At 39.7% G+C, this 22,002-nt stretch overlaps 2 protein-coding genes across 3 annotated transcripts; one reads left to right on the top strand and one right to left on the bottom strand.

Annotated features, from left to right (window-relative positions):
• Positions 1-8,407: 8,407 nt before the first annotated feature.
• On the bottom strand, positions 8,408-12,278 carry LOC107712621 (gastrula zinc finger protein XlCGF57.1-like). Of its 2 annotated transcripts, none has more exons than XM_016517940.1 (3): positions 12,264-12,278; positions 10,239-10,498; positions 8,408-10,109 (listed from the first exon to the last, which is right to left on the bottom strand). In XM_016517940.1, exons 2-3 carry the CDS (start codon positions 10,267-10,269, stop codon positions 8,614-8,616), a joined length of 1,527 nt encoding a protein of 508 aa, XP_016373426.1. In that variant the 5' UTR covers positions 10,270-10,498; positions 12,264-12,278; the 3' UTR covers positions 8,408-8,613. The 2 variants fall into 2 exon arrangements, with proteins under 2 accessions (XP_016373426.1, XP_016373427.1); XM_016517941.1 differs by lacking the exon at positions 12,264-12,278 and adding an exon at positions 10,663-10,714.
• LOC107712611 (NAD-dependent protein deacetylase sirtuin-3, mitochondrial-like) lies at positions 12,258-16,586 on the top strand (the record flags this gene model as incomplete). Its single annotated transcript, XM_016517932.1, is given in 7 exon segments — positions 12,258-12,307; positions 12,393-12,498; positions 12,500-12,626; positions 13,132-13,232; positions 13,427-13,588; positions 15,664-15,876; positions 16,260-16,586. Coding segments are annotated over 7 exon segments (783 nt in total), but the record flags the coding sequence as incomplete, so codon positions are not given.
• Between the last annotated feature and the right edge of the window lie 5,416 nt (positions 16,587-22,002).

Raw genomic sequence — 22,002 nt, 5'->3', positions numbered from 1 at the left:
CAGATAAGTCTCATTTTCTGTCTGTTTTTTAACCTGATGCAGCAGATTCCTGTGTAGAACTCTTGATTTTGAGCTGTTCGTCACTGTGACCACTCGGTAGATTGGCCCATCATTTATCTGCTCCTTGACAATGTACACAGTTTGCTCCCAATATGATCTCAATTTTCCCGGTCCACCTCTCTCACTTAGCTTTTTCACGAGTACTCTGTCACCAGGCTGAAGAACAACTCCTCTGGACTTCCTGTCATAGTACAGTTTTCCTCGGGCACTTGAGTTCTTACTGTTCTCTGAGGCAATTCGGTAAGCTTCTGCCATTCGCTCTGCCCACTGTTTGGCATATCCTCTTGGATCGTTACTTTTCTCTCCGTTGGTCACTTTGAACACAAGATCAATGGGTAATCGTGGGTGTCATCCATAGAGTAGGTAAAACGGTGAGTATCCTGTCGCTTCATGTCGTGTGCAATTGTATGCATGCACAATCTGTGGTAGATGTTCCTTCCGTTTCTCCTTTTCTTTCTCTGCCAATGTTCTCATCATCTGGAGCAGTGTTCTGTTAAACCTCTCAGCAGGATTGCCCTGAAGGTGATATGGAGAATTCTTGAATGGCTCATTCCTGACAATCGGCGCAAAAGGTTTTGAAGAGGTCATTCTCAAATTCTCGACCCTGGTCATGATGTAGTTTAGTTGGAAATCCAAACCGGGGAACGAAATCATTGAAGATTCTTTCTGCTGCTGTTCTTCCAGACATGTTTTTAGTGGCATATGCCTGAGCAAATCTTGTAAAATGATCCACTAGAACTAGTACATATTCACAACCTCCCCTGCTGCGTTCCAGATGCAGGTAGTCTACGGATATTAATTCGAATGGGGAGCTAGTACTTATACTACCCATTGGAGCTCTCTCGTGTATCGCTAGCTTCTTCTGTTTGATGCAAGGACATTTTCGTGCAACATATGTCTCGATGTCTTTCTTCATGAATGGCCAATAGAAGCGGTCCCTGGCAAGGTGTACTACTCTCTCCACTCCCACATGGCCCATGTCATCATGTAAGTGCTGAAATACTATCTGCTTGTATTGAGCTGGTAGGACAAATTGATGTCATTGCTCAGTTCTTCTGTACAATCCTCCCTCCAGGTGTAGTCTTGACCATTCGTGCATTAGTTTCTTTACAGGTCCACTGGCTCTGTGCCTTATGTCATTAGTGATACTTGCATTGGACTCTTTCATCCTAATAATCTCACCAATAGCTGGGTTCAGTCTCTGTGCCTTCCGCAGTTCATCATGACTTAGCTTTCCTAAGACTTCCCCAGCATCACTCTCCAGTTGATCTTCCTGGGCCTGGTTAAAGGGGTCATATGATGCGATTTCAAGTTTTTCTTTCTCTTTGGAGTGTTACAAGCTGTTCGTACATAGATAAGATCCCTGAAGTTGCAAAGACTAAAGTCTCAAAACCAAAGAGATATTCTTTATCAAAGTTAAGACTCTGCCACGCCCCCCTAAAACGGCTCGTTCTAACATGCCCCCACATATCTACCTCACTATGTGGAAATATTTGCATAATGTGGCCCAAATGTGCACGCAAAGAAAGAAGGCGTGGTTTCAGTAACCACAGTTAGTGTTGAAGCAGCCATGTCAAGGAGACGCTGTGTGTTTCTTTCTGACTTTGCTATGACAATCTGGCGCTTCTGAATCAGCTACTGTTTTGTTATTAGTTTAAGTATTTGCTATTGACTGTTCAAATGCGGATTTGGATGTCGTGTGTGTGTGTGTGTGTGTGTGTGTTTGAGAGAATGAGAGAGAGAGAGACGGTCACATCACAGTGGAGTCAGCTGTCTTAACTGTGGCTTGTGTACTGCAAGAAACTTTTCCCGAAACTTTTCACAGATTGCCCACTTCAATGCAAGGAATTCGAGTTTCCCTGAATGGAGTCTGTAATTCCGCTCTGCTGGTGTCAGTGTTCTTGATCCATATCTGATGACTCTCATTTTGTCAACCTGTCGTTGATAAAGTACCGCTCCAAATCCTTGTTCTGAGGCATCTGTATGAAGTGTGAAAAGCAAGTCGAAATCAGGATACACAAGGACAGGTGGAGTACTCAAAGCTTCAACTAATCTGCACAGTATCCTTTGATGTTCTTCCTTCCACTCAATGGGTGTTCGTGATGGTAGTTGAGCATTCTTCTTTCCATCTGCCTTAGGATTTGTTTTGACAGACCCCGTCCCTTTTTTCACTTGCAAAAGATCATATATCGGCTTGGCAATGCGAGAGAAATCCTGGACATATGATCGATAGTAACTAAGAAATCCAAACATCCTCCAGACTTCTCCAACTGTGGTAGGTTTCTTTGCTTTCCAGGCTCGTAACAGCATCCAAATCTTTAGGGTCTTCCCTGACTCCTTCGGCACTGACCAGTCGCCCAACGTATCGCACTTCTTTCTTGAACATCTCGCACTTGGTCGGTCTTAGCTTGACTCCATATCGCTGTAAAGCTTGCAACACCTTCTGTAGTACTTCCACATGTTCTTCAAAAGTTTTTGCATAGCACAAGATATCGCCAAGTTAAGGGATACAGCATTCATCCCGCAGGGAGTTGAAAGGCAGCAGGTGCATTAGTTAACCCAAATGGAATTCGTACCCACTCATAAAGGCCCCAAGGATTAATGAAAGCAGTCAGATGTCGTGATAGCTCTGCAATAAAGCCTTGGTGATAAGCTTTCCCTTGATCCAAAATTCGAGAACCAGCTATACCCTCCCAACTTGTCAGTAAGGTCTTGAATCCGAGGCAGGGGATGCCTATCAGGGACGGTTTTCTTGTTAAGTAGTCTGTAATCAACAGAGAGTCGAAGTGTCCCATCCTTCCTTCTGACGCATACCACTGGTGCAGAGTAGGGGGAATTTGACTTCACAATCCAACCTCTGGCCAAGAGGTCTTTGATGTACTCTCTCACTTCTTTATGTAGGGGCTTGGGAACTGAGGAGTATGCTCTTTGAACAGGAATGTTGTCAATCAAGTTGATGGACATTTGCAAACTTGGGACACAACCCACGTGTAACCAATGTCACCGGTTCTAATTCTGCAACACACACTTATAAAATGTCAGATTTAAGACACAATTTAAATCAATTTTGGACCAGTCACAGAAGACTAAGTGCGACTCTCTGGAGGAAAAAAAAATACACAGCAAGAGCAAGAAGGGAATAACCACTCAAAGGTAAGTATTAACCATAGGAACTATGTATTTTTGTACCTCTTTTAGATTTTTTTTCTTAGTAACTCTTCAAATGAAACGGGGAAAAAAAACAGAAACACCATATAAACAACAGTATGTGTCTCGTTCAATTGGAATATCAAATGAGAAATAAAGACAATGTCTCAGTTCAAATTCAGTGTCTCAGATCAAATTCAAGGAAAAGTAAAAAAAATAATGAAGAGGGGTCACGTGAAAAAAAATTTAATAGTGCCTTTAGTCCATGAAAAATCAGTTTCTCAATCCAGCGGGTCCATAAAGAAGGGGGAAAAAAATTTGTTCAGTCCAGTAAGAAGAAAAAAAAAGAAGAAAAAAAAAACCGAAAGTGATTAAGGGAAAAAAATGGTTTGTCCTACCAATCAATATTTCACACTCTTGAAATAATGTCACCAGGTACGAATCAGATGGGAATGGCTCGCCAGTCCAAGCAACGTGCACACAGCAACAGGCAAGGACAATTCTTCGACGACAATCTCAACCACTGGAGCTCGGGATCGACAGCAGAAGAAACACTTACACACATATGCACAGAAAGAAAAGGGAAGAGAGAAGAAGAAAAAAACCCGGCCAAGGAAAAAATAATCCATACAAAGAAAAGGGGAAAAAATTAAGCGATTCTATTAAACACGTTGATTCCACTTCTCTTTGCGCAAATCTTCCTTTTCTTCTACTTAAAAGTATCAACACTAAAATCTTGTGTTCAATACAATCCAATTTCAAAAGTTTCACACTCAATTTATATGTTTATCTCTTATTATCTGAGCTCTGTAAAGCAAACGCACTCGTTTGATTTCTCTCACATCTTCTCTCTAACGACCTCTAGGGGCGGGACTAACCTCTAGCTTCATCCAATCAGCGATCTCAGATTACTCTGACTAGTTTCAATTTGGATAAAATAAAATTATTTTTTATCAATCTCTCTTATTATTGGTATAACATTTTGAGTAGAGTTGAGGATATTCTTTCTATTCTACATATGAAGCATAACATTTTTTTCAAGCTTCTATTTTAACTTTTTAGTGACCTGGGTTACACACGTCTTCGTCATTGCGTGCAAATGCCCTAGACTCTTCGTACAACATTCTCGTTGCTGTCCTTTGTTGCTCCTCAGTCAAGTCACTGTAATTCTGCTGCTGTCGGCTCCTTCTTGTCTCTCTGCATTGTTAACTTCCACAAGAATGGATTCTGTTATTTGGTCGGTCTCCACAATTCTCTTAATGGACTGTATACTCCCGATTGTCGTTCGTCGTGGTAAGGTAATGTCATGGCTCGTATGGTTTCCTATTGGAATGCTAATGAACGGCCTTTGTCTCCCACAGACTTCCAGCAGTCCATCTCCAAGGTCAAGTCGTTCAAGCTGTGGGTTATCTACATTAGACTCGAACAAGATGGCAGGCTCTGACAAGTCGAAAAATCTACAGGTATTGAACATTTGATGTGTGCCAGTTGACCCGAAGGAATAACAACATCCTGACGTCCAACTTTGACAATGGTCTCAGTGTCACAGGATGGCTTTTGTGTCTGTATAAAGTTTGCTATCACTTCAGCCTGATCATCTCCAATTTCCATGGCTCCCATTAGCAGCGTAGTGATTGTTGCAAGAACACTTCTGTCCTTTGACCAACTGTTCAATGATGTTAAATCCCAGGAGGGGTCGCTCAAGGGCCATTTTACCCACCAGGAAAGGAACTTGAATGGCTAGTTGTGGATCACTGTTGCCAGGGAGATTCACTGTCGCCTCAACCCACCCATCGAACGGTAAGGCATCTCCATTAATGGCCAAGACATGAAGAGGTTTGGACCCCATCAGTTCACTCAGAGGTCGTAAGTGCTTATCAGGTAAATATGTTATTTTCCAGGCTTGATCAATAATACTGACCTGAGCACCTGTATCAAGTAGGGCAGTTACAGCATAACCATTGATGTTACACTTTAACAAACATTTGCTTCCAACATCCTTGGAGTGGTTGGAATCAAACCTGCAACTGGAGTGATGCTGTCAGCGATATGCCCCAGTTCGTGCACAGTCAACATGTGTAGGCTCTTCTTTATGTTCCAGATGAGTCTTTTCCTCTTGTCTGCCATCTTGTCCAGCTTCAGACCCTCTCTCGACTCTGTAGCGATGCGCCGCCTTCCACTCAGCTCCGTCCCTTTTGGCTCTCTGGACGTTAGCAGCTGTCACAAGTCGCACGCAACCCTCCTTGTCGTCGTCTCGTCGCCGTGAGGCCTAAATCCCAGCACTAGCCTCACACTCTGGATGTGATGGCTTTTGTGTCTGTATAAAGTTTGCTATCACTTCAGCCTGATCATCTCCAATTTCCATGGCTCCCATTAACAACGTAGTGATTGCTGCAAGAACATTTGCACCACTAGTCTGTCCTTTGACCAACTGTTCAATGATGTTAAATCCCAGGAGGGGTCGCTCAAGGGCCATTTTACCCACCAGGAAAGGAACTTGAATGGCTAGTTGTGGATCACTGTTGCCAGGGAGATTCACTGTCGCCTCAACCCACCCATCGAACGGTAAGGCATCTCCATTAATGGCCAAGACATGAAGAGGTTTGGACCCCATCAGTTCACTCAGAGGTCGTAAGTGCTTATCAGGTAAATATGTTATTTTCCAGGCTTGATCAATAATACTGACCTGAGCACCTGTATCAAGTAGGGCAGTTACAGCATAACCATTGATGTTACACTTTAACAAACATTTGCTTCCAATTACCTCTGCTACTCTGTTCTGAGTTGAGTTTGTCTTTCTAGACACGGAAGAGCAGGCTGCACTGTTTGCATTGGCTTCATGCGCTCTGTTCTCTGGAGACCTTCCTCCAGTTGACAATCTCAGCTCAGCAGTTTGGTGAGTATTCTTTATACCTCTTGTTCTTTTACCACATCCAATGGCCCTGTGTCCTTCTTCTCCACAGATAAAGCAATGGTTGCATGAGCTGTTATTCTCCTCTATACACCTTGGACACCCGTATGGTCCTCCTCTTCTCACTGGCGTTGGTCTACGTACAACATGTGAACCAGCTCCCATCTGTGCAGAGCAGTGACATGGCTCTTTAGCTTGCTTTAAAGTGTCAATTGTACTTTTTAAAGCTTCTACTTGAGCGCTTAGTTCTTGTATGGTCTTTGTCTTGCTCTTTTTCTGCATTTTGGATTTTGATTCACTCTCGTCGAACCCTGAGTCAATTTGTGCACTATGAGCTTGAGTCTGTCTTCGCTGTATGGCTTGGCCTAATCTTCATTGGCGTTTACTTTCCTCACTTGAGATCTTTGTTACTTGTTTCAGCAGTGCTTCATCAGTTACTGTGTGATCTGTAAGCAAAGGTTTCAGTTCACTTCAGATGTCGCTGTACTTCGGAAGGAAACCTTGGTGAATGGTACGCAGAAACACATTCTGAACTGTTCGTGGCTCATATTCAATGTTAGTGTTGCTCTGCTTGGAAGTGAAAATTACTTTGTTTCAGTCCGATTACACGATATAGAAACTGTTGTGGAGTTTCATGTTCCCGTTGTCTTGTACTCATTAATTCCTGGAAAAGCTCACTACTGCCTCTCTCACTTAAATGCGACTGTAGGAAACTTTTCAACTCTGGCACAGTCAGATCATCTTTATTGATGAGCATTTCCTTGAACTGTCCTGGTTTCACTATCCGCAGGACAGCCTGAATGATTTCACTCTCTGAGTAATCCATCTTGATGCCTTCATCAATTTGTTTACATAGGTTATTGTAGCCGATGTCTGAAGCACTATCACCTATCTGACCACCATGTATCTTGAACTCTTTATGCAGTAGGTATGGAAAGTCTATTGGACACATTATGCTTTCTCTCTGCTGTCGTGGTAAGTAATCAGGGTAAGAAAACTGTCTTGAAGTTGGTATCGTTTTATCATCTGCCTGTGTGATCTTGTACTCGGACAGCTTTTTCCCTAACTCTTCATAACTAGCAATCAGTTTCTGATACTCATTTAACTGTGTGTGTGAGTGTGGCAGTGGAATCTGTGTGTCTGTGTACAGGGTATGCCCGACTTTCTTTGTCAACTTATTCTACTAACCCTAAACCTACCCTAACAGTCTACTCTGAGAGTTAGTAGACATGTAGTTGCAAATTAATGAGAATTAGTTGACATGTAGTTACAAAGTTACTTATAGTTAATAGAATGTCTAAAGTGGACTATCGAAATAAAGTGTAACCCAGTATTGTTTACACGACTCTCAATCAATTCATTAATCACGTCTCTTAATGTTAGTAATTGTGCGAATCCTTCATCTTCCAGTTTAAGTAAACTGTCACTCTGCATATAAGAAATGATGAAATTCAAACAGCTTTCCTCATCATCCTTGGAGTGGTTGGAATCAAACCTGCAACTGGAGTGATGCTGTCAGCGATATGCCCCAGTTCGTGCACAGTCAACATGTGTAGGCTCTTCTTTATGTTCCAGATGAGTCTTTTCCTCTTGTCTGCCATCTTGTCCAGCTTCAGACCCTCTCTCGACTCTGTAGCGATGCGCCGCCTTCCACTCAGCTCCGTCCCTTTTGGCTCTCTGGACGTTAGCAGCTGTCACAAGTCGCACGCAACCCTCCTTGTCGTCGTCTCGTCGCCGTGAGGCCTAAATCCCAGCACTAGCCTCACACTCTGGATGTAGATCTCGGTGGAACCTCCATGAATCTGTTACGGGTCCCGGTCGCGGAACACGTAGGCAGATTAAAAGTATCTGAATTATCAGGAGAAACAAAAGCACACGCAAACTTCAGTGTCTTTCCACAGGCGCAGCTTGGTAGCGTCTGAGGTAAACACAATGCGCATCACCATGGTAACCCACAGCGCTGCTTTCTCTGGTGGCCAGAGCTGTATTGATTCAAACTCAGTCTTTAGTGGTGATAATTGATAGATAACTGTATGCACAATAAACTCTTCTTCACATCATAAATAAATATTAATAACAAAACAAACATTGCAATTGTGAATACACAATGGTGTATCACATATACAGTTTTGAAACATTAGTTCAGTCTTTTGTATGCACTATAGTTTTATCAAACAAAACCAAATAAAAGTGTACAGAGACAAGAGAGCTAGTTCCAGATTCTTTCTCTGCTATTTACCATCATTTCGCAAAATTACCAATTAGTAGTTTTATGTAACAGCAGTGGCTCTGGGCATGTGACCAAAAGTGCAGTTCTTAATGGGTGGCTGGTTTTCTTCAGTGCAATGGAAAACAGACTACAACACCTGTCCTTGAAAATTGTTGCATGGACTGCATGCTAATGTTCATGTTGGTCTAAACAGATGCATTAAGTGCATTCAAACTGAAATGTTTATTGCACCGAACAGCTGTCTTGGTGCGAACAGGCCTTATTCCTACTTCTGTTGGACAGATTCCATCATCGGGTTGATCTGAATTTCACACAAATTGCTTGGAACTGAAGCCAGAAGGTTGGACACTGTAACCACTTGTGGACAGTGCTTTTCTACATGAGCCAGTAGACTACGTGATTGTCTAAAACTCTTCCCACATGAAAGGCAGTGGTACAGCTTTTCTCCAGTGTGCACTCTTTCATGTTTTACCAGGTTCCCAGACTCAGTGAAACCCTTTCCACAATGTGAGCACTTGAAAGGTTTTTCTCCAGTATGGATTATTTCATGCCACTCCAAGTCTCTGGCTCTCATGAAGGAATTTCCACACTCAGAGCACACATGAGACTTCACACCGCTATGTATTTTCTGGTGCTGTTTAAAATAGTCAAGGAACAGAAAACTCTTCCCACAAACAGAGCACAAATAAGGCTGCTCGTTTAAATGCGTCCTCAGGTGTCTTTTCAGCAGTGACTCCAAAACAAATTTTTGACCACACTTATCACAGCCAAATGGCCTTTCTCCAGAGTGAAACTGCAGATGAAATTTGAGGCTTTGTGCCTGCGTGAAACCTTTACCACACAAATGGCATGAAAAAGGCCTCTCACCTGTGTGAATTCTTATGTGATGCTTCAGATGTCCTCGTTGAGTAAACCTCTTCCCACATTGAGGGCATGTGAACGGCTTCTCTCCAGTGTGAATTCTTATGTGACTATCAAGATGTGCTTTAGTTGGGAAACACTTTCCACACTGAGAGCATGTGTAAGGACTCTCTCTAGTGTGGCCTTTTATGTGAATATTAAGACTTCCTTTGCGTGTAAAACACTTTGCACATCGAGGACATGCAAAAGGCCTCTCACCACTGTGAGTTCCTATGTGTTCTTTAAGGTGTCCTTTAGATGTGTAACTCTTCCCACACTGAGGGCAGGTGTAAGGCCTCTCTCTGGTGTGAGTTTTCATGTGAATATTAAGGTTTCCTTTCCGTGTGAAACTCTTTTCACATTGTGGGCATGTGAAAGGCTTTTCACCAGTGTGAGCTCCTAAGTGTTCCTTAAGGTGTCCTTTACATGTGTAAGTTTTTCCACACTCCAGGCAAGTGAAAGGCCTCTCTTGGGTGTGAATTTTAATGTGAATATTAAGGTTTTCTTTACTCATGAAGCCCTTTCCACACTGAGGGCATGTGAATGGCCTCTCACCTGTGTGAGTTATTAAATGATCCCTAAGGTGGCCTTTTTGTGTGAAAGACTTCTCACACTGAGGGCACTTGTAAGGTCTTTCACCAGTATGAATTCTTATGTGATACTTCAGGTGTCCTTTTTGTGAAAAAGTCTTTCCACAACGGTGGCATGCAAAAGCATTTTTTGCTTCTGTGCTTTCTTGAGAGAACCCCTCTTCAATTTGTGAACCACTAAAAGAGTTTTCTCCAGTTATGGAATTGGGAGCTTCCTGATTCTCCTCCTTTTCATTCTGTGCTTGACATTCCTTGTTCAATTCCATCAGTTCTAAAATAAACATAGTAACACATCCAAAGTAAATTCAAGAGGAACAAACTTTAAATTAAAGGACATTTAAAGGACAAGTCTGATAAACTGCCTGAAAGTGATTACTGAACAATCATAAATAGACAGTACCTCTTTGTTCTTCAGCCTCTTCATCATTCATCTTGCATGATTCAGCCTCACTGACATCTTCACTCTCTTTGACTCCATCTTAATTTCAGTGTCATGTAGAATGTGTTATTACATCAGACTTGATTCTTGCTGGCTTGAACCACTGTGGCCCCTTTTATGGGGATACTTCTAGCATGTTTTGTGATTTGCTGTGGGATTGACTTCACTGAAGATTGTGTTGTATGATTTTCTATGTGGCATGGTGGACCACAGGACCAAACCTGTGAAGATAAACAACCAAATCTTTTTTTATACTGCCAACTGTTAATACACAGCAGGGTGACAATTATATAAATCCCATGTCTGATTCACAGGCTTAAAGACAGGGCATATGCTATGAGCCCCCCTTGTGAATTCCTAACAGCCAGGTGTACCCTGCACTTACCAATTTCCACACGGCATACAGATAGCTGCCACATACTGTATACTTAGACACAATAACTGAAAGAACAAGCAGATCACATGTGTCAGTGACTAATGGCACATCATGTTCCCTCAGTGAGTTAAACGGCAGACACTGCACGATTTCTCACGATGTGAACAGATCTACATCAACCCTTCCTAATCTCACCCAGATCTGTAGTAATATTGGAGGGTGGATTCTCTTTTTCCCCACGTGAAGAAGTTATCTATGTTTATGACGCCTGGCATATGTGTTATTCAGAGGGAGGGCATATGCTACCTTCTCAATACTAACATCTTTTGCAGGTAACATCCTTACCGACTTGTATGTCCTGGTAAGAACACGTTGGTCTTGTATCAAGGCAGAAATGTAAATATGGTCTTGTAGATTATTAAAGTGCAAAATTCTGCAATTTGAGTAACTACAGAAAGTGTGACCTACATGCACTACAGACTTTAAGGTGGCATACTTCGGCTGCCATGTCATCAAGCACCACTGAAGGCTGTCTCAATTTGAAGGCTACTTAGAAGACAGCCTTCGTTCCATGTCCTTCATTCAGTGCATTTTGAAGAATGCATCAAGTGTATCCTTTGCGACTTCCAATCACCCACAATCCTTTGCACACATTCCAATTAATGAAAGAAAACTAGCTGAAAATGAATCTGCATGGGGCTCATCCAATTTCATTATGAAATGCAAAACAAACATCTTTTTGGATATGAAGGCATTATGTTTTGTAGTAAATTAATCACATAACGCTAAACTGCCCATGATGTAAACCACTGGGAGACCACAGGTTGTCATTCACTGTATGTATTGAAAAGAAGTCGGAAAATAAAGCCTTTTAACTTAATAAAAGGCCATATAGACTTAATAGATTATTTCATTTTAGCATTTAATGCTGAGGAAGACTCTAGCCTAGAAGCCTCAGAAGGATGCAGAATCAAAAGGAGGCCACTTGTGATTGGATCACCAAAAACACATTTTAATACCAGGTGGAAACGGGGCCTAAAAGGTTAAAAGTAATCCATACCACTTATGCACCAAGCTATAGGTTCTCTCATGTGTGTAACCACACCAGTCTCAAGAATAGATTGCAATCTGAGACTGTAAAAGAACCATTTAAAAATGTGGACTTTTTTAAAGTAAGTAGACAACTCATATGACTACTTTTATAGTACATACATTTTTTTCCCGAGTTTCAGTCTGCGGTTAAAAATTACCATTCTATGGAAAATGAGATGTGAGAACATTCAAAAACTCCTGGAATAAACTGAAGATATCAAAGACCTTAAAATGATCTGAAAATGCAATGCAAAGTAAAAAAATATTTTTCCCTTATGTGTGAATGTCCTTTACTATAATATTAATGTTTAAGCTATTCAAAAAATAAACATTAGAACTGCACCTGCACATAACGCAATACAATATTACTTCCACTGTTCCACACCATTTAACATTTCTAACACAATACGGCGTCAGTAATATTGCTATGTTGCTGGAGCACATTTGTAAAAACGTTAAACCACGTGTAAATGTTTTATATCGATTCATGCACCTAAAAACCACTGAAAAATACTCACCTCACTAACTTCCTCGGCACACCCAGTGGAATCCCAGACTTCAGGTAAAGTAGGACTCATAAGGGCGGTTGTCCCCTAATCCACTTCTGAGATGGTTTTAACTTTTCTTAAATCTTATTTCTCCCACAGAACGCCTGGCAGCGGACTTTATGACAACCTTCAACAGTACAATCTGCCCTATGCTGAGGACATATTTGAAATAAATTACTTTCATCACAATCCAAACCCTTTTTTCTGCTTTTGCCAAAGAGCTTTATCCTGGTAATTACCAACCCAATCTGACACACTACTTCATTCGCCTGCTTCATGATAAGGGACAACTGCTCAGGATGTACACACAAAACATTGATGGACTCGAGCGAAGTGAGTGAAGTTCTTTTGCCTCACATAACTAATGGTAAAAATACGTTTGCATTGAAAAATGATACCACTTATTCATTAATAAAAAATAGGGATTTCTATGTGTAAATAACATTCAGAAACTGCATTTGAAATGAATAAGGATCAATAAATAAATACTGATACAAAAGTAAACATAAGGATTGACATTTATTTATTATGATTTTATTTTATTTGACATGCACAACATATGCAAGCAGAGGCATGCTGTTTAGGTCAGGTTTGTGTTAAAAAGCCAATAACACATTAATTTATTTGCACAAGGCAAAAATATTCAGTAGTACAAGAGTTGTAACCTTTTAATGAAAACTGGTTGTAACATGTGCAGAGCTGGTGCAACCGGCCCGAGATTCATTTAATAATTAGGCTATTTTAATTAAATCTGTTATGTATTATTATCAAAAAGTCCAGCAGAATCAAAGTTTGTGTAGATCATTTATAAATGTTATCGACCTTTCATTGAATTCAGTGGCTGGCATTCCCCCAAATATGTTGGTGGAGGCACATGGAACATTTGCCACGGCCAAATGCACAGTTTGCCGAAGAGATTACAGGGTAGAGGAACTCCGGGTAAGTATGTGTCATTGAACTATGATATTGAATATTTTACCCGGAACGGCACTTTTCATATAAACCCATAACTGACCAACTATAAACAAGCATGTCACAACCTGATTCTGACAGAATATTCTTTTGCTGTGATTTGATTATGCTATGGCTGAAATAATGAGTTGAGCTCCTGACTCATGGCTGTCTCCCAACAGAATGATATCATGGAAGGAACAATCCCCAAATGCCCTACTTGTAAAGGAATCATCAAGCCTGACATTGTATTCTTTGGTGAAGAGCTCCCTCAGCAATTTTTCACCTACCTTACAGACTTCCCGATAGCACACTTACTCATTGTCATGGGAACATCTCTAGAGGTGAGGAAAAGCTGCTGGATCTGTTAATGAGCTTTTTGTAAAGCTGAGCTCTGGATTTGTACCCACTGAACAAATGCAGTGTGAGACCAAGCCCATATAATACATTTAAAACCCATTAGTTGCTGTATTTTACAGTATGTCTCTGAGGGCCAAGTCTGGTTGGCCTGCACTCACGTAGTTGAGTCTTTGGGTAGTTAACAGTAACTAATTGCTAAAAAATTATTGCATCTGTGCACTGCGCTCTGAAAACATCCTGCAATCAAATCACTTTACAGTAGTTAATAATAACACATTTCTATAGACAAAATGCATCTGGAAAATAGCGGAGGACAGAGAGTGAGCTGCTGTGCGAAAAGTGCATGACCTAAGTTATGACCCTAAACAAAAGCATATAGTTTAACACAGCTTGCCCTGTCAGGTTCTTTGACAGATAGACCCATGTGTGCTGCATTTGAGACATGTTTTTTCCTAGCACATAACTTCAATTTTTAGGTTGTATCCTTTTATGTGGGTATTAGGCTTGTGACAGCAAGTGAGTCTCTGTTAAATTTCACAGAATGAGCGCCAATGCATGCGTGTCAAACAGAATAACAGAGTGTAATTCTGACTAAAGTACACTGAAAAAAATTTCATTCATCCAATTAAAAAAATTTAGGGTAATGATTCACATCTATATTTTTTAACTTCGCCACTGATATGCACTATATATATATATGACTGTGGTGAAATGATTAATTTATTCTGTAACTAATGGTGGTTCCAAGATAAAGTGAGTGGCATTCTGGTCAGTGAGGTGGCCCCTATGAGGAAAAACCACCCTGATGAACAATAAAAGCTTTTTCTAGTATATGAGTGGAGTCTTTATCTTATGTGAGTGTACATCGTTTTTATTGTATTTGTCAAATGTACTATTCAATTCCTTGGAAAGAATAACTTTAAATACAATATTATCAAAGTACCGTTAAGTAAAATACATACGGAAAGGTTTGGAGCCTCCTGACTTTAAATACTTTACCCGGAGTGATTGTCAAGCACAGGGCATGCAAGGATGTTTTCAATGAGCTCACTGCTTAATTGCTTTTTTCATTCCCAAAATTGTGTTGCTTTTCCCCCTTGACAGGTCATGTCACACCCAGTGGTTGCATGCGTGTCAAACAGAATAACAGAGTGTAATTCTGACTAAAGTACACTGAAAAAAATTTCATTCATCCAATTAAAAAAATTTAGGGTAATGATTCACATCTATATTTTTTAACTTGAAAAATAAATAACTTGCCCTACATTTTTTTAATTGGATGAATGAAACATTTTTTTTCAGTGTATACATTGTGCTAAAATATTTATTTTTGGACAAATGTAGGTTTAAAATGTGATGCAATACAATTACTATATTCAGATGAGTGAATGTGTGTGTTCCTTGTACCAGTTTTACATTTAGTCTGTGTTTTTGTTTATTATTTAATTTAAGGATATTTAATTTAGCGATTTTAACCTCTGCTTAAAAATGGTAAGCAATCAGTTGTTGTTGTTGTTGTTGTTTTTTTAATGTAATGTTTATATTTTAACCCTTTTTGCACAATGTATAGCATAGATGCATTCACTATAATTGTTTTCATAGCCTTCAAACTGAACATTGTTTGGAGGACAATAGTATGTTTTTTTTTTAAATATTGGATTAAAATTTAAATATTTTTTAATTAAAATGAGTAATTTTTCATAATTAATAATTATTTGATTTTCCATATGATTAATCAAAGAAATAAAATTTAAAAAAACTAGTTAACATATTAATATCTAGGTTTTAAATATATATATATTTTTTTTTTTGTATAAAAGGGAGTATATTTTAAGTGCTGCAGTTGGCCAACAATTAATATGAGGACATTATAAACATGTAAAATAATTAGACAATAATTTTAAATGGTTGTGTCAGATTTACACCAAATATACCTGTATATAATATGCAGGTCATTTGCAAAAATAGGCCTTATGTTATGGAACAACATCCCCAGCAGATGTCACTGTTGGGTTATCTGTTGACTGCTTTTAAAAAGGCTTATTTTCTGAATTGTTAGGTGGAACCCTTTGCCAGCTTGGCTGGTGCCGTGCGTGGTTCAGTGTCACGGCTTTTGATAAATCGAGATCTTGTGGGGCCATTTGCTTGGGGGTCCCAACGTCACAATGATGTGGCTGAGCTGGGTGACGTAGTTAGTGGGGCAAAAAAGCTGGTGGAGCTCCTTGGTTGGAAGCAGGAATTAGAAGCCTTAATGAATGTTGGTGGAGACAAGGTAAGTTTTAATCAATCTCTGTTCTTACATATATAAATCATATGAGTAAATGCATGTAGATTAGTCTGCTGTACTCAGCAGAACATTCATAAAATTTTGTATTCTACAAGAGGTATGGAGAAAAAAAATTTTTTATGCACCTCTTGCACGATTATCTGTCATCTTTCATATACCTCGTTTGCCAGAATGTTCTTCATGACTTTAATTTTAAAGACTGGTCCAATATAATAACATTAACAAAACAGCTTGAAGCTGCTTTACTTAACTTTAACTGTGTTTAATGTTTCCTTCTTTGTTAGGAAATAGTCTATCTACATTTTTATTCTCATTTCAAAGCCCCCCCAAAATAGAGGTATCTGAAGTTTTCCCGTCTTTTTCTATAGACTTCAGTGAACAAGGAGGAGTGAGCAACCAAATTTCATCTTGACATGCGGTCTGGAGATCCAGAATGGGACTGATTGTTGGTTGGCCCTTTGGAAAGCCCAGTCATTGAGTTCTGTCTCAGTAGTGAGCATGCACTAGTGGGACTGGGTTTCATTTGTTGACAAGGTGTAACTGAATATACTGGGTTGAGCATGAAGATCTAGAACTAAATAACTAGGTCACCTCTGTATGTGCTGTAGGAATGTAGTAATTCATACACACTGTTTAAAATAATGAATACTGTAATGTAGCTGATAATTAAAGAAGCAAAAAATGTTTTAATTTCTGTTTGTTTAGCTGGCTGTTGTCCATCGTTTAAATATATATATTGCAAGGATGTTTTCAATGAGCTCACTGCTTAATTGCTTTTTTCATTCCCAAAATTGTGTTGCTTTTCCCCCTTGACAGGTCATGTCACACCCAGTGGTGGCTCCAGGATTTTTTTGTTGGGGGTGCTAAGGAGGGGCTTAACAGTTCAGAGGGGGTGCTAAAAAACGAATTAAATTGAGTGAAAGTAATGAAGGTCTATAAGCTTCAGCTATCTAAGCATGCGATAGCATGCAAATTCGGGAAAATCGCGATAACCTCCCCGTGCTGAGATGCGTTGTATCATGTGTCGACGATAGCCAGAGATATAGTCAAAAGCATCAAAAATTGGCAATATTAAGAGGATTTAGCATTTAGCATCCAGTTAATGTAGGCCTGTTACATTCTTCTTATTATTAGGCCTATTATTGTACCGTTAAGTAAAATACATACGGAAAGGTTTGGAGCCTCCTGACTTTAAATACTTTACCCGGAGTGATTGTCAAGCACAGGGCATGCAAGGATGTTTTCAATGAGCTCACTGCTTAATTGCTTTTTTCATTCCCAAAATTGTGTTGCTTTTCCCCCTTGACAGGTCATGTCACACCCAGTGGTGGCTCCAGGATTTTTTTGTTGGGGGTGCTAAGGAGGGGCTTAACAGTTCAGAGGGGGTGCTAAAAAACGAATTAAATTGAGTGAAAGTAATGAAGGTCTATAAGCTTCAGCTATCTAAGCATGCGATAGCATGCAAATTCGGGAAAATCGCGATAACCTCCCCGTGCTGAGATGCGTTGTATCATGTGTCGACGATAGCCAGAGATATAGTCAAAAGCATCAAAAATTGGCAATATTAAGAGGATTTAGCATTTAGCATCCAGTTAATGTAGGCCTGTTACATTCTTCTTATTATTAGGCCTATTATTATTATTAGGTTACTTTTATTATTAAATTACATGAAATTATTGCCCAGCAATAATTTCATAGCACACCACTGCATGACGCGCTGTGAGCATAATTAAAGTTTAAGCTATTAGCTTACTCCTCATTGAAAATGTTTTTAAAAAGGTCTATTAATCTATACAATGAATTATATGCTTATAATTATAATTATTAACACTGCAGTCATCAATGAAATTAAGAGCAGCTTTATTTCGTGCACAGATTTTCAAAAACAACCTGTTTAACGCGAAATACGTTTCTTCTCATGTTTTTCACTATACGGGCCACAAGAGAAATATTAAGGGAATAATTTAAGACAGTTAGGCTATATACCGTTATCAGCATATGTTGAAGTAGTTTCGTCTCTCGTTGTCTCAGAGAATATGCGCCGTTAATGCAGCGTTAGAAAGTTCCGTCAGTTTTTTTACTTTCACTTTCTCTTTCTCTATAGTGAATTGACTGACGTTCACAGGCATAACTCTTGCGCACAGTTTGCGCGTTGCTTGCTTGTGTTGCTTGACCCCTACACCCCATAATATCAATTGTTTATAGGCCACATATTAGGCACTTCTTTTTTTAGGTTTTTAATGTTTATTTTTCAATGTTAATGAAAGTGACACCAAAAAACAGGAACATCATTAGGAAATCCTTGGGGGGTTGTGCCGGGGCTAAGCAAGTTTCTGATGGGGCACCTTCAAGCCCCGCCCTAGCAGTAGCCCTAGCGCCACCACTGGTCACACCAAAACAAAATTTAGTCTAAGAATATTACATATAAATACAAATACGTTGCATCAAATCTGCATTACAGGCTTTTGAAAGGCACTTATGTGGGGAAAATTTATGAATGTCAAAGTGGCATTGTTATAAACAAAGACAGTACAAACATCACAAAAATAAATTTGATAGACATACTCTTTAGTGGAGATTAAAAAACAGATTTGAACATTTTCTGGAAGTCAGCATAGTGGAACACGTCCATAATTAATGTGATGAACTACACCTGTACTTGTAAGGAAATCGCTCCCTATCCCATTATATACTGCACTATTTGAGGGGACAGTCATATGTAGTGGTGTCTGAAATCATAGTGGACATTATCGTGTGCACTCATTCAGTCCCATAATGCACTGCAGTAACGAGTGTACAACTGATGTTCACCCATAGCCACTAGAGAACTGTGTAATGTGAGGTTTACACTAAAAGAAGTCCCATGTCTCTGATGAATATGGTTTCCACTGTTTTTTTGTTTTTTTTTCGCCACTTAGTTTCTGAATTCACAGTTTCATTTTCATTCTCTACTTCAAGCGCACTATATTAGTGGGGATGTAGTGGGGATGTATATAATGTAGGGGATAGTGAATAAGTGTATAGGGGGTGATTTTGGACACATACTTCAAATATTACTAAAACTTATGCCAATTTTGAACTCTGAAAATGGTGTTAAGTTCTATGAAATGCTCTAGCATCATTGGTTTAAAGACACTACTTGGTTTGGTATGTTCTATTATCTAATGTCTTTCATACAATTAAGTGTCTACTCACATCTATCTACTAACATTTGGCCCTATATATCTTCCAGTATTGTAACCGTATAAACTCAGAAAAAAATAAACAAAAAAGTGTCCAGTGAGACACTAATGGATACAGTCTCCAGCCTGTGAAGGTAAGACTGTAACAGATACATTTAGGTTCTGAGTCTCTGGCCCGTGAGGGAGAGATGTCAACAGACCACGCCCGAGTCTCCAGCTTTTGAGGAAAGTCTTCGTCCAATGAGACAGCAACAGATGCAGCACGTCCTGAGTCTCCATCCTAGAGAGACAACGCTGATTGATCAACTTCTGAGTCTCTAGCCCAGAGAGGCAGAAGACATACAGTCCAGACATTTGCAACAAGGTTAAGCTCCGGCAAGCAAACCTTCACTTCAAGGTACGTTTGTGTGCGTGTTCCAGTTTAAGCACCTTCTGCACCTACTCCAGGCCTCGTCTGCATTCCAGATCTTAGGACCCTTTGGTGCTCCAGGAGATCAGCATCTTACAGCGCTTCGTGTTCAAAGCTGTTGAAAAGGATTCCTGCTCCTTTCCCCACTGCATTGTTACCAGCACAACCAGTATATCCACACCGGTGCGATGACTGACTGCCACACATACTCTTCAGAACATTAGATTCATCCGTGCTGGAGCCGTGCCGACTCACAACCCACGCAAGCTAGATAATTCCGCACACAGCTGCAATTCCAGGTTTTCAAACAGAGATGGCGACAAAGAGGCAAAACTTACGGACTGCAGCTTTAAGAACAAATAATCTTTTATTTATTTGTTTGAGGCATAATAAGGTTATTCACCTTATTACTTTCAGTTTATCTTTTCGTAAGAAAACTTAACTCTGCCACAGCAACACCCAACTGAATCACTTGAATTTTATGCATCTTATTGCATCTTATTGCACTTTATTCATTTTTCATTTATGGTATTCGTTTAGTAGTTGTTGATAACTCTTGTCTATCTTTACAATGTATTTTATTACACTTATGTCTTCCTTGTGTTGATAATACAGTAAGAGATTCTACAAGTTAGATATCCCACCAATCTTTCTTATCTGATCCAAAAATCATAACGTCATCGGTGGCGTGAGTACTCATTACTACATTTCGCCTCCCTAGGTTAGCAAAAGCAAAATCATTACATTTGTAAAATACAAATAAGCTTTTTATTTGGATAGGGTATAAAACATTAATGGATGTTTTTCATGCTTGTTCAATGAACCATAAACAATTATTGCACATGCACCTGTGGAACATTCCTTAAGAGACTAACGGTTTACAGGCAGTATGTAATATAGTTACAATAACTTAGGACAGTAAAGAGACCTTTCTACAGACTCTGAAAAACACCAGAAGAAAGATGCCCAGGGTTCCTGATCACCTGTGTGAACATGCCATAGTCCTGCGGACTGCAGATGTGTCCAGATGAATAAACTGCAATGTCTGTAATGTAAGATGCCTATAAGAGTGCTACAGGGAGACAGGAAGGACAGCTGATTGTCCTTGCAGTGGCAAACCACATGTAACCATGCGTCGCCCCAGATGTGTTTGAAAACTTGCAGATGGCTTATGGTGGAAGAGTAGAGTAACATCTCACAGCAAGAACTGGCAAACCTGATGTAGAACATGAAGACGAGTTGCACTTCTGAAAGCAGCTGGTGGACACACACAATACCAACTGTGACTTTTGATAGTGTTCAGGGACTCATTATTCCATTACTGTTCATCAGATGCCTGTGAAACGTGTTCAGTTTATGTCTCAGTTGATCTTTTTATGTGAATACAAATATTTACACATTAAGAAATTTGCTACAAGTAAAAGCAGTTGAATGTGCTGAATGTACTTTTTTTTGCTGAGTTTTTATCTTTACATTGATACGTGTAAATATACTGTTACATGTTATTACCACACTGTCCACATTTAGATGCGTCATTTGTCCAGTAAAAATAGCAATGCATTTTCTGGATTGGTTTATCATGCCATGTAACTTCTTGACAGTGTGTTGACATTGTTGGAGTGAAAGAAAAGCAAAAGTTCTTTGCTCATCACATTTATAAACTGCTATAAATTGACACACATTAAGGAAAATAGTTGCAGGCTGATAATGCAGAGGATTCATTGTTTGGTTGTGTTGTTTGTTGAGAAGGTGAACTGCTCAGTTCATTGTGTCACGGTGTTTGAGTATGCCAGACACTACCTCTCTGTCTAATTCAGTTCGGCCTGCTGGCTAGTCTGTTGCTCTGTACCATACAGGGTCTGAACGGATGAAGCAAAACAATACCCTCAATTATCCGACAATTCAAGATGTCTAATGGAAGAAACAAAAATCCAAGAAGCACATCATATGACATGATGGGACAGACAGACAGTGTAAAGACCAGAGCAGAATGGTGATATGACAGAATCGCTGGAGGTTAAACAGAAGTCAAGCAGTATTTTAGCAATATTTAAGATGCTCTCACCAGGGGACATACAGAATATGCAGGTTGGTTGTCATAGAGGAGGTGGCATGTAGTCAAGCCATTAGATTGCTGTGTCCTGAACAAGAAGCTTATTAGCTTAGTGGTTTAAGAATGGCCTTAATTTTCTAAACAACACTGAGAATGAAGCAGATGGACCTGCATGACAAGTGTCAGATTGTGATCACACACAAAAAAGTTCATATATACGGTTCTTGAGCTGTGTATATAGTTCTTCATGTGCATTCTTCGAAGTGCAAGTACATGGTTTTCTAAAGAACCCTAGAACGAGAATTGTTCTACAATGGCATCATGGCAAATTAAAAAAGGTTCTCCTATGGGATGAGACCCTTTTTTGAAACTTCATTTTTAAGAGTGCAGGGTGACACCATGCATTTGAACACAACCAAAGAAATTAAACAGTGAGACGATCAACTGAGATAGAGGGAAGTTTTGAT

The sequence above is a fragment of the Sinocyclocheilus rhinocerous genome, unplaced genomic scaffold (assembly GCF_001515625.1).
Source record: "Sinocyclocheilus rhinocerous isolate Xijiao unplaced genomic scaffold, SAMN03320098_v1.1 scaffold5589, whole genome shotgun sequence".
NCBI classification, from domain to species: domain Eukaryota; kingdom Metazoa; phylum Chordata; class Actinopteri; order Cypriniformes; family Cyprinidae; genus Sinocyclocheilus; species Sinocyclocheilus rhinocerous.
Note: the sequence above shows the minus strand (reverse complement) of the source record. Positions and strands in the feature narration are given on the sequence as shown.

Excerpts from the sequence above, each read along its gene's own strand:
- LOC107712621 (XM_016517940.1), bottom strand. The coding sequence starts at position 10,269 with ATGAATGATGAAGAGGCTGAAGAACAAAGAG. Across the intron at positions 10,110-10,238 it reads AGAGGCTGAAGAACAAAGAG|AACTGATGGAATTGAACAAG; the intron begins GTACTGTCTATT and ends TGTTTATTTTAG.